This window comes from Petaurus breviceps, unplaced genomic scaffold, assembly GCF_028583685.1.
Source record: "Petaurus breviceps papuanus isolate PSGF00001 unplaced genomic scaffold, PetGlider_PUasm1.0 216, whole genome shotgun sequence".
Classification (NCBI taxonomy): domain Eukaryota; kingdom Metazoa; phylum Chordata; class Mammalia; order Diprotodontia; family Petauridae; genus Petaurus; species Petaurus breviceps.
Window position 1 is genome coordinate 7,586,576 of NW_027185867.1, and position 13,135 is coordinate 7,599,710.

Consider the following 13,135-nt stretch of genomic DNA (forward strand, 5'->3'; position numbering starts at 1 on the left):
TCTCTCTCTCTCTCTCTCTCTCTCTCTCTCTCTCTCTCTCTCTCTCTACCCCTCCATCCCTCCACATATATATATATATATCTTTGGCAATATACAACTTCATAGTTCAAGGAACACTGAACAAAGCTAGGGCCAGAGTTGAAATTACCAAAGAATCCTATATCATCTACACATGAGAATGAGAGACACCTTGCTAGAAGAAAGACCTTAGGGCTATCTTCTGCTCTACTAATCTCTGAATGCTTGGGAAAATCCTTAGTATCCAAAATGCTTTAGAAAAAACAGTAACATCTTACAGCTTTCCAAACTGGTCTCCCTGCCTCAAATTTCTCCTCTCTCCAACCCATACTCCACACAGCTACCAACTTAATTTTTGAAAAGCTCAGGTCTGACAGACTTCTCCCCTGTGGAATAAATTCCAGTGGCTTTCTGCTATCTCTAAGATCAAATATAAACTCCTTTATTTGACATGTAAAGCTATTCACAACCTAACTCGTCTGCCATTCCAGGGATATCAGGAATTAATCCTGTTTGTCCTCTTTGTAGCCAGGTCAAAATGGCTTTCTTGCAGTTTCTAACACATGACAATCAATCTCTCACATCTGTGACTTTTGATGGGCTGTCCCTCATGCCTGACATCCACTTCCTCTTTGTATTCAACCCACAGAAGCCCCAGCTTCCCTCAAAGTTGAGCACAAGCTACCTTCTATATGAAAACTACCTTTCTATCTTCAACTGCTAGCAGGGGGAGGGAAATATTTGTGACCTCTCCCCAACAGTCTTTCATTTCTATATTTAAATAAATTTTAAAATATGCATATGTTGTCTACCCTGAAAGAATGTCAGCTCCTTGAAAGCAGAGAATAGTGCACTGTTGTCCTTGTACCCCCAGTACCTAAGCATAATGCCTGGTACACAGTAGCTATTTAATTAATACTTCTTGTCTATTGAGTGATTCCGAAATGAGAATACTGAAACTAGCAAGGTAATCATTAAATAGTCTCAGAGACCCATCATGCCGCCTGGGTCAACTGTTAACCAAATCACCCTTGTTATGGCTACTGCCACTTGTGAATTTTCCAGTAGTCTTTGGGTGACATAAGTACACATGGACTAGCTAGCAGTTCTCAAACTTTTTGGTCTCAGGACTCCTTTTTACTATATAAAAATACTGAGAACCCCAAAGAGCTTTTGTTTATGTGGGTTACATCTACTGATAATTACTGTATTAAAAATTAAAACTGATAATGATAATAAAACCTATATGTTACTTAAAATTTTGAGAACATTAGTTTCTAAGACAAGAAAAATTAACGAGAAGAGTGTTACTGTTATACATATTTCTGTAATTCTCTTTACCATCTAGCTCAATAAATGACAGCTGAATTCTCATATCTGCTTCCATTGAGATATGTTGTTTTGATTAAATTCGATTAAAAAAATATAGCCTTACACAGATACATAGTTGGAAAAGGGAAGAGAATTAATAGGTAAATAACATCTTAGTACTATTATGAAAACAATTTTGACTTTGTGGAACCACTTCTAGGGTTTTAGAGAACCCTTGAAGCTCACAGATCATACTTTAAGAGATACTGATCTCAATAATAGTAATTTTTCATAACTTTTTTTATTATGTGATTATTGATTTTTCTTATGTGCCATATCATCTTGGGACTTGATGAAATTAGCACAAAATTATCCACCAACAAGAAAGTCAGGAGGACCTCAAGATTTGTATACAATTCTCTTCTGGCTCTGCACAAACATCCTCTCGGATAGAGGCAAATATCTTTGGCAACATACAACTTCATAGTTCAAGGAACACTGAACAAAGCTAGGGCCAGAGTTTAAATTATCAAAGAATCCTGTATCATCTACACATGAGAATGAGAGACACCTTGCTAGAAGAAAGACTTTAGAGCTATATTCTGCTCTACTAAGTCAAATGTTTTTTTAATAATAAAGATCCTGAATAATGAGATCCTGAATTATCAACCTATGAGATCCTTCAAACAACCACGTGATCATGAAGATGCTGATAAAAAAAATATTACTTGAAAATTTGGAATACTGTGTGAAAGTTTTCATCTCATATTTTGATCAAAAATGCCTTTGAAAGAAGTATCAATCACTGTCATGAGGATCTCAAAGGGCAGAAGTTGATAAACTATATCTTGAGAGCTAAGAATCATTTTCTACATTTTGAAGATCACTATACTTTATTTTACAATGTAAAAATAATTCTTAGCTCATTATCCTGAAAACCTGTAGTGTGCCAACCCAGTCTTTAAAAAGGAGACCTTTCTGGGTAATATTACTGTTCATGATTTTTTGGCAAACATCTATGTTCTTCTTTACTTTCAGATATCATAAAATGAGATTTCTTAGTTCTTTCTAAACAAAATTCTATGTCCATCACAGGTTTTCTCTGGGTATAATTTCAAACAGTTGATTTTTCTGACTTTACTTTCATATGTACCAAATTAAGATTCCACAATGACAAATGATTAAAAAAAATTTTTTTTTTCACCAAAGGAACACTAGCAAATTTACTTCACTTTTTGTCTCATGGTGATGATGATTATGATGATGATGATATAGCAGCAGCTAGCATTCATATAGGACTTTGTTATATTATCTCCTCTGATGAAACCTTAAGGCTTCATCCTTATATGCCCTCAAGATAATCTGATAACTAAGTCTCATGTCAAGGTTTCTGAAGGCTTGTTTTTCTTCAATGTTCTGCAAGACACAGCTACTTCTCAATCTTCTGTCATACTCCTGTATGTTTTTCAAATGAGTTTATATTCCAAACTAGAATTGCCCTTGGCTGCCATGTCTCTGCTTTGCAAAGAGATCAACAGTATTTTCAAGCTAAGGCTGTTTCTTATCTCTTCTGTCTCCTCACTATAGTGAATGTTTTACATCATAAGATCACAGAATTTAGGAATTAGATGGAATCATATATGTCATCTAGTCCAGCACTTCTTAAACTGTGGGTTGTGAGCACTGAAGGGGTCACAAGCTGAAAAAATTTAAGAAACCCTCAAACAGTCCTATCCTTACCCAAAAGGTACATTTTTATACCCCGTCATTTCCAACAAGTAGTCTTTCATTCCCTTTAGACTCACATTCAAATCTAAGTCTCAATGTACAATCTTAACTTACTTTGCAATCCAAATAACTTACATTTATATAGTGTTTAACAGAGCTTGTTGTTCAATTGATTTCAGTTGTGTCTGACTCTTCATGACCCTGTGGACCATAGTGTGTCCATGGGGTTTTCTTGGCAAAGACATTGGAATGATTTGCCTTTTCCTTCTCCAGTGGATTAAGGCAAACAGGGATTAAATGACATGCTCGGTCACACAAGAAGTCAGTCTCTAAAACCAGATTTGAACTCAGTTATTTCTGACTCTGGGCCCAGACCTCTAGCCACTGAACCACCTAGCTGGCTCCTAACTTAGCTTAGGATTCCTTTAGTTCTTCACAAAATTCCTTTATACCTTCAACCTTGTAAGAGGCTTTAGCAAATAAATACAAGCTAGTTGTCTTCACAATGAGTTTCTTGCTTATATTTACGGGGACTACACTACAAAGCAATATGGCCAAGACTCCCATGAAATGAAATGCTGCAACTGCATTTGGTAACATAATGAAACCAAATCTGCCAACTTCTTTATTTGCTTCTTCAAAAAGAAGCTATGGCACTAATATATAATTGGTGGAGTTCTGAATTGATCCAACCACTCTGGAATGCACTGTGGAATTACATATACCCTTTGATTCAGAGATCCGACTTCTTAAGCACACAGACCAAAAAGCTGAAAGACAGAAAAAGTCCCATATACAATAAAATACTTGATACAGCAATTCTGTGGTAACAAAATTCAGGAAACAAAGTAGGTGACCAGATGGTCACCAGATTAGGGAAGTGATAAACAAATTGTTATACATGAATTTAACAGAATATTACTGTACCATAAGAAACAACGAATATAAAGAATTCAGATGAGCAGAGAAAGATATATAAACTGATAAAGAGTAAAGGGTAAGTGGTACCAAGAAAAAAAAACAGGCACAGCAAACTACAACAACATAAACAAAAAGAAAAAAAATTAAACCAAAACTATGCAACTGTGATAACCAAACTTGGTCACAGAGAACAGCTTGAAAAATGTACTTCCATTCCCTTTTTAGAGATGGGAGGGACTACAGCCATAGCTGTGTATCACATATAATTAAATATGCTTGATGTACTGGTTGGCTGATTTGGCTAAACTGTTTTCCTCTTTTTATTTTAATCTGTTTCAAAGGTCAGGTGCTGGTCAGAGAAGAAGTCAGGTATATGTTTAGAAATGATAATATAAAAACAAAAAATATTGATAAAATATTATTTTGGAACAACCAACAAAGAGAACCTATGAGCAATCCTTCCATTTACCTAGAACTTCCTTACATCTTCTCATTCCTTTTACACCATAAGGATCAACATTGATATGGCTTAAGTTCCTCTAGTAATGAAGAAATCAACTTCTTATGCCATTGGAAAAGCATTTTATACTTAGTATTAAAACAGATATATTGCTATTTACAAATAGTCTAAAAACGATTACTCTTAGCTCTCTCCTCAAGCATTTTGTTGTTACTCTGGCAACTATCAATGCAGAAGGGACTGGGGGCAAAACTCAATATTGAGGGTCATTTCATAATGTGTTTTGTTTAATGTGTTACTATGGCCAAAGAATTCAAAATCCCCCTGGCCAACCAAATGGGGATGGGTCTCTCATTAAACATTCTCACTAGTCCCTGTTATAGGACTATAAGATCATGCACTGAGAATTGGAAAGGACCTCAGAGGTCGTCTAGTTCAACCTTTCCATCTTACAGATGACGAACCTGAGGCCCCAAGAAATTAAGCAACTTGCCCCAGGTCAAAAAAAAAAAAAGATAAATAAAAAAGTTCCAAGCAAATGAAACAAAACAGAAACATCCACAGCAGGACTTACCTCTGTCTGCAAGATGGCGGCTCTCTGCTCCTTAGCAGTCAGCGATTCCTTCAGCACTTCGATGTGCTGCTTACTGTCAGAGAACTGATTGGTAAGCGTTTCTAGCTTGGTCTGTAGGGCTAAGAGTTCTGTGTCCTTTCGGGACAGTTCCTGTTTCACCTGACCAATCTGGAGAAGAAAATGAAATTCATTGAGGAAGAAAGGAAAAAGATAACCATTTGTAATCTGAATATTTTACAAATCACAAGATAGAAATTTAAATGTAATTTGTCTTGTTAATCTGCAATATCAATGCAAATAGAAATGTTCTACAAAACTATTCTGTTAACAAAAATAACTTACATTTGTGTAAGTTTTATACTCTGAAAATCACTTTCTTCACAAAAAAAAAACCCTCTAAGATAGGTAGGTTGAGCATTATGATTCCTCATTTTGCATATGAGGAAAGTGAAGTTCACAGAGATTAAGCAATCTGCCCAGAGTCAAACAACTGGTCAGCTGTAAAACAGAGATTCAAACTCAGATCTTCTATGTCCAAGTCAATGCTCCTTCCATAACAGCACCTGTAGTTCTTCTTTTGAAATCCATTAAAAGAATAGAAAAAAAAAACTAAACAAATAAGTCTGAATTTTCTTATTACTTTCCTTCTTAATTTTCTACTTGCCAGGAATAGGAGTATAAAAGGAATAAAAAAGAAATCAGAACTAATTATAAGATATGAGAGTTATCAACAAACATTATACCTCTACCTTTCTCTTTCACAAATCAGGGTGACCCATGCCCCAAAAAAGTGAAACCAAGACTTATAAAAGATCCAGCAAAGGGGGAAACCAAGCAGCTTAGCAGTTCTTTCACTCCCAAGTGGTGATATTTCGAATTATTTTTAAAATTGTGTTTAATTTTGTTTTACTTTTATAAGTCGCTTTTAAATAGGGCTGACTTAGGTGCTTAAACTGAAAGTATTAAAAAAAGTTTAAATACCACCTAAATTTTTTTTTGTTAGGCAGATGTCTTGAAAAAAGGAGGAAAAAAATTATAATAAAGTATAAGATATAATTCCTCAATAATTAATATTTACAATCTGAAATTTATGTCTCTTGCACGTTAAAATTATACCAAGCCAAAAGACTGTGTACCATATTCTTCCTCTGAATTTCCACTGTTAAATTAAGCAATTATCTCATCTCTCCAATTCCATCAGTTTGTATACTTAAAACATAAAGCCAGACAGAAATCACATGTGCTTCTGAATTCAATATAGCGCTTGCTACCCTCTTCTTTGCAAGAAAAGACCAAAAAAAATTTATAATCAATATTTTTAAGGGCACTTTGCTTTAGTAAGTGAAATAAAAATTAAAGAAAACTAAGACTGTTTTAATGCAACTACCTCTCTTAAGTAAAAAGTTTGCAGGTGCATTTTTATTTCTACAATGAACTGGTAACAATAACTAGTAACTGGTAACAATATAACATCAAGGAAAGACAACTAAGAATAGTTCTTACATCTAATCCAGGAACCACATTGTGCTCAAGGGGTCAGGAGTGGGGAACTTCAGCCTCCAGGACACATGTGGCCTTCTAGGTTCTTGGGTGCAGCCTTTTGTCCAAATTCAAGTTTTACAGAATAAATCCTTTTATTAAGGGGATTTGTTCAGTGTCATTTGGATTCAGACAAAGGGCAGCACTTGAACACAGGTTCCCCACCCCTGCTCTAGGTTTTTTTCATTAATCACATCTTCCTCTTCAAAAAGAAATACAGTGGCAGATTCAGACTCAACTTTTTGTATCATTGGAATGATTACATAAGTTTTAAATATCATTAATGGTCCTTTTTAAAATAAGAGAAAAAAGAAATTAAAAGGAAAAAACACAATACTACAAACAAAATTTTTTAATCAACTTTCTCCTGAAGACAATATATGGTTTTCTTATACATCAGATTAAGTCTGAAAATTAGATTTCTCTGTCCTGTGATACTTTTTTTTCTAATTTTTTTTCTAATTTGCTAATAAGATTTGCTAATCTGTTACCAAAAAAATAGCCTATATCCTATCTGCTTAAGCCTTTTCTCCCTAACATTTTAACTTAAGCAGACAATATCAAATAACAGTTCATGTGAAGAGAATCATGGTCTGTTTCAAAAGGGCAATGAACATCCTCAAGATTCACTATGTATTCAAGGCAACCTGACTGATCTTTTTATCTCTTGTTCTAGGGACAATAATATCTGCTAACTAAAATTTTACAGGAGTTCTGTTATAACTAATGACCACAAAGCAAGGAAGGTATTTTGCCTGATCATTTCAAATGTCTATCATCTTTACCATGTGATAGGAACTGCAACTTTTAAAAGCATGAGATACCCAGGCTTTTGTGCCCAAGACAAAGGAAGTCCCTATTGTTCAACACTATTTCATATACAGGAAAATTTCAGAAGAGATTCACAACACCTTCAACAGAATCTTCCAAAAAACAACATCAAAGCACCAGGAAAAGATTCCCTGACCATGTTTTCAGCTGATTGAAACAGACATTGGTTAAAAAGCAGAGTAGGCTGGTTAGTGCTAATATTTGGCATAGTTGCTGACCACAAGAGAAATGAAGCATGAGCCAACCCAGAAAGCCAAGAGCTAGCAGAGTCCCACTGAGGAAGGGGTCACTGCACACACAGAGAGGAATCTTACGGCAAAGACCTCAGCCTGGAGACCAGCCGCTCTCTTTTTCAGCTCTTCCCCTTGAGTCTCTTTCGCACTTAGTTCCTCCTTCAGTTGCTCTACCTGTCACGACATTGTTATTCTTTTTTTCACTTCTGTGTCAGTTTACATCTTCAAGGCCAGGACAGGAATTGAAATTAAGAAAAAGTTATAAAGAAAAAATAAAAACACTCATGGCTATTCTATTCATTTACTAGTATTTTTAAGGGATCTTAGGATGCGTAGGAAAGAATTTATCCAAAAAGGATGTGCAATTAGAGTGATTATTCACCAACACATAAATAATTGCAGTCAGCTTTCCTTCCAGACAAGGTCATAAAAACAAAACTACTGAAAAACTAGAACTATGACGTCTAAATTCAAAAACTCAAATGGAAGTGGTTGAATATAAATTTATAAGCAGTACAAAATGAGAAAGGGTAGGGAATAAGCATTTATTAACTGTTTACCGTGCAGCAGGTACTGTGCTAAGCACTTCTACAAATATTAACTTATTTGATATATAAGGTAATATAAATCATAACTATATATTAATAAGCTAGTTATGGGTGACATAGATTAGCTAGTGGCAACAAGAAAGAGCCAAGAGAATACAAATGCCACAAGGGAAAAAGTTTACTAAGGAAAAAAAATTTTTAAATACAAGGAGCTAGGGGAGGGGGACCAGAATGAGGAACAAGATATTAGCTAAAAACAAGATTTGGGAAAACAACTGAACCATGACACTCACCAGAAAGAGTCCTTGGATCTAATGATCCTTTTTGTATTTACATATATTAATAGGGAACTTATTTTATATTAGTGAAGAGCCTCCCTAGAATTATGAAAAATGAGAAATAGGGAGTTGTTATGATGGAATAATAAGCCTCTAGAAAGAAAATTTCTGCTTTCCAATTGCTTTGTGTCATTAATTCATTCCCAAATATTGAAAATTCCAGCTAGCTAGTTATTCTAATTGGTCTTCCTGATATTTAGATCAAGCAAAGCTGAATGTCTAGGGGCCCTAAGCAAGAATAAGGGCAACTATAACCATGCCTGAAATGCTGAAAACCAGTATGCCTTGATTCTATTTTGCTATAAAACAATTGGGCAGAATAGAGATGAATGAAAGGAGATAAATTCCCCATTAAATGAGCTTTTCTCAAGAAGTACATAGTTTTCTTTAATAAAAACATGTACAAAATCACAAGTCAATTCATTTTACTTAATCTAGTTTAGAAAAATTACTCCAGTTTATTAGGCATTGTAATAATTCACAAGAAAAGTAAAACATTATACCTGTCTTGCATACTGAGGAAAGCATGGCTAGATATGTTTTAGCCTAAGTCAGGCCCAAACTACTGAAAAAATAAGAATTACTAAATTTTTTAAATGTATACTAAGCTACATGAGGATAACTTTATTTGAAATTACACTAATAATTTGTATCCATTCAGCAATTCAGTCCTCAGTATTCAGGTTCAGAGTCTGAAATTATAATACTTATGCTTTTCTTAAGCAACATAAAAATAGGGTATAAAACTGCTCTTTAATCAGGAGGGTAAACATCTTATGTTCTCCCCAATACATTAAATTGTTTTGGGGGACTGAAAGCTGACATCCCATTACCTTGTTTTTCATGAATTTGGAATGGCTGCGATACACCTCCATTTGTTTCATTTCTTCTTCCCGCTCTTCTGTGCTCAAAGCTCCATTAGATTTCAGCATCTGGATTTCCTCCTCCAAATCTCGGAGCCCACGCTCCATGGAGGAAATTTTTGAGTCCTGACAGGAGCAGAACAGTCATGTGGTCAACATAATTCAAATTAGAAATTCCCTAAGTAGAATAACAAGTAGAATTTATTCAATCATACTTGAATACAACAAAGACATATTAACACCTACTGTGTGCAGATTTCCATGCTAGGTGCTAAGAGGGTAATAAGGACTGGATGATGATGAGGACAGTAATAACTGGAATTCATAAAGCAATTTAAGGTTCATAAAATTTTTTAATATATGCCATGAGTGTTACAATAACCTTGTCAGTTAAGTACTATAGGTATTATTGTGTTCATTTTGCAGAGAATACCACCAAAGGCCAGAAAGTTTAAGCAATTTGACCATATTTATGCAATTAGTGTCACAGGCAGGATTTAAACCCAGTTCTCTTGTGAAAAATTGTAGAGTTCTTCCCACTGCACCACAGTCTCAAAAAAAAAGACAAGATCTCTTAAACTAAACTTAGTTTAATAAACAAGACAAAATTGAAACTTCCTATATTCCAGGAACCTACATTCCATCAAAGGAGATGCATGAGTCCATATATGGGTCTATACAAAATAAATTAAAAGACATTTAGACCCAAAAAGGTCTGGGAAGTTGGGATTTGGAAGGTCAAGACAGATTTCATTTAGAGAAGTGTCATGGAAGAAAACTATGGATGGTAAGAGGTAAAGAGGGAAGTCTGTGAAAAGATACAGAAAGTAGAAATGGAGTGTCAAATACAAGGAACAGTGAGAAGGTAATTGTGCCTCCAAGGACTATAGTGTATAAAGTAAAATAATGTCAAGGTAATAAAGGTTAGCATCAGGCTGTAAAGAACCACTGTAAATGCCAAACAGAGAAGTTTGTTATTTGTTCCTAGAGGTACAAGACAGCCACTGGAATACTGACTAGGCAAATGACGTGGTGACCTATGAAAATGACTTGGTCACTTTAAGAAAATCACTTTAGTAGATGGATTAGAGTCATCAAAATCATCAAAGCGACACTTTTCAATAAAACAAGATTCATTTGGAAAAATGAAAGATCAAGAGTATCGAGGGATAAGGTTAAAAAATGCAAATAAGTAGGGATTGGTACACTTCATAAAAAATAATAATGTTCAAAACTATAATATCAGTTTAAAAAAAAGGAAAATCAATGGAATGTTTTCATTTTCTCGTTCTGCCTTCTTACCTTTCCATCAGTTCATATTTTTATGTTTCATTAAATTGTCCCATATTCAATACTTTTTACTGTGTAAATTCATTATACTCATATACCACAACTTCAGATATTAAATAAATGTGGCCTAGAAAATCTGAGGATATAAGGGATTTTGTTGCAAGTTCAACTAGGTTACAAAGAGAATAACAGCATGAAGAATCTAGGTTAGAGTAGGACTAAAGAGAAGATGGGGAAATTAGAATACGGATAGGGGCAGCTAGGTGGCACAGTGAGTAAAAGCGTCGGCCCCAACTGGGGATCGGTTCCGGCCTCAGATACTTAACACCCACACAAAAAAACTGGCCGTGTAACCTTGGACAAGTTACTTAACCCCAATTGCTTAAAAAAGAATATGGATAAAGTCTGCCTAACACATTGAGGGATATGGGACAGGGACTGGATCTATAATTTTACTGGTACTGGGAATTCCCAGGTGAGGTTATCTCCTTCAACCAAAGCAGGTACTGCCAATCTCTGAGACATACAGTTTTTAGAGAGCTGCCTAGGACAACTGAGAGGTTAAGTAATAGGACCAAAGGCAGATCTAAGTGCAGGTCTAAGTCCAGGTCTTCCTGATTCAGAGGCCAGCTTTCTATCCACCATTCCCTGATGCCTCTCACTTAACAAACAATAGCTATTTAACAAATGTTACTTTCATTGAATCGAATTCTGTGTTCCTCCAAAAACAGTGGTTGACTGAATTACATTTTTCATAATGTAAGTACCTTCATTTTCATTTACAAGAAAACCTTTCCCTTGCCTCTTGCTCAGTCAGTCCATAAGCACTTATTAAGTAAGCACATATATAGATATATATAGATAGATATAGATATACACAAGACATTAAACTGGGACCTAGTCATAAAGATCTGAGTTCAAATGCAACCTCAGACACTTACTAGGTAAGTGACCTTTGGCAAGTCACTTAATTGCTAGCTGTGTCAGTTTCTTAACGTGTCCAGTGGGTAATAATACCTTTCTCCCATGGTTGTTGTGAAGATAAAAACAAGAATATCTGTAAAGAACCTTGCACGCCTTAAAGGGCCATATATATGTGTAGGTATTAATGCTCAAGATTCTAACACGCTATTATGTAAAAAAACTATATCTAAAGAATCACAACAGCAAGTTTCCAAAACCATTAAAATTAATTTTCAATCTTTGCTGAAGAATACTATGCGGTGACCAGGGTGCCATTACAATGTACTGCTCACACTCTGAGTAGATCTACTCACAGCAGATTCTGACCTCTACTGTCTAAAACTACTGGGTAAAGAACCATCTTCTGCTTTATAAACAGCAAGGTTCTTTTTGTGGCAAACTAAATAAAACTCTTACCATTAACACTCCCCAGAAACTTCCTTATAAGTCACTATTAATTTCTCAGAACATAAATCATTATCACTCAAAACTTGAGTTTTGATAGATAAATTATTTCAGAATAAATGAATCCTTGAATATGTATCCTACTGTGGTGCTGGCATGATTAGTGCCAAGAATGGTAAAGACCAACATGATGTGAAGGAGACAATGCTTCTCAATAACAATTCTTAACCCCTAGAGCCGCCAAAAAATATTTATGCGTTTTATGAAAGTAATTACAGCTGAATCCACAGAATAGAAAAGGGAGAAGAGACAAGGTAGAATTCTTATGAATTAACACTAAAGAGTGCTAATCATTAAAGCAGCATCCCCACTCCACCCCATAGCTAATGACCCTAAAGTGATCAGTGGGCTTGTGGCCCAGGCCATATTCAGATGCCCTCCTGATAAAGAGATATTTCTTGCATATCCCACAATGTGCCCATTCCCCAGTCCAAAATAAGCAACAGGCACAGATTCAGTGCAGTAACACTGGGGATGAAAGGGTGAGGAGGGAGACTACTGTATTCTGCCTGGGAGAGCCCCAGGTTGGAGAGCATCCTGTGTGAAATACTGTGAAGAAAGCAGTCACAACTAATGCAGACTGAAGTGAGCAGAACCAGAAAAACTAATTATACACAACACTGCAGACTTAAGAATTCTGATCGCTACAATGACCAACCATAATTCCAAAGGACCAGTGGTGAAGCATGCTACTGATGAGGAATGGCTATTAGGTTCAGCAGGGACTCTGATCTTATCATAAGACCAGAGCCTGTGATTCAGTCTGGAAAGAATTCAGTAGGCCTAAGCATACTTGGAGTCAGGGTTGAAAAAGTTTATTATACATTTTACAGCGGGCAAGGATCCTTAGGGGACATGTAAGCTTAAAGAAGACACAGGCATAGTTTTTAAAGAGTTAAAGCTATTCATGAAATGCCAATTAGGCTGACCATGGGAGAAGAGGGTGGGATTAGGGAGGAGTTAAGGTGGGGCTAAGGTGGAGTCGGTGTTTAAAGGGGCATACACACTGGATGTAACTGCAAAGTTGTAGTACCCATGATTCACTGGGAAAAA

General features: G+C 35.6%; 1 protein-coding gene across 12 annotated transcripts in view; it reads right to left on the bottom strand.

Annotated features, from left to right (window-relative positions):
* The window catches only part of ERC1 (ELKS/RAB6-interacting/CAST family member 1), a 496,604-nt gene that overhangs the window by 366,594 nt on the left and 116,875 nt on the right, over positions 1 to 13,135 (bottom strand). For 7 of the 12 annotated variants that reach the window (XM_069094346.1, XM_069094344.1, XM_069094334.1 and 4 more), the window contains 3 exons: positions 9,335 to 9,490; positions 7,697 to 7,789; positions 5,013 to 5,180 (listed from right to left, as the gene is read on the bottom strand). In XM_069094346.1, the coding sequence (XP_068950447.1) occupies positions 5,013 to 5,180; positions 7,697 to 7,789; positions 9,335 to 9,490 (417 nt within the window). The remainder of the gene's footprint in view (positions 1 to 5,012; positions 5,181 to 7,696; positions 7,790 to 9,334; positions 9,491 to 13,135) is intronic. The other 5 variants (XM_069094345.1, XM_069094342.1, XM_069094343.1 and 2 more) reach the window with 2 other exon arrangements.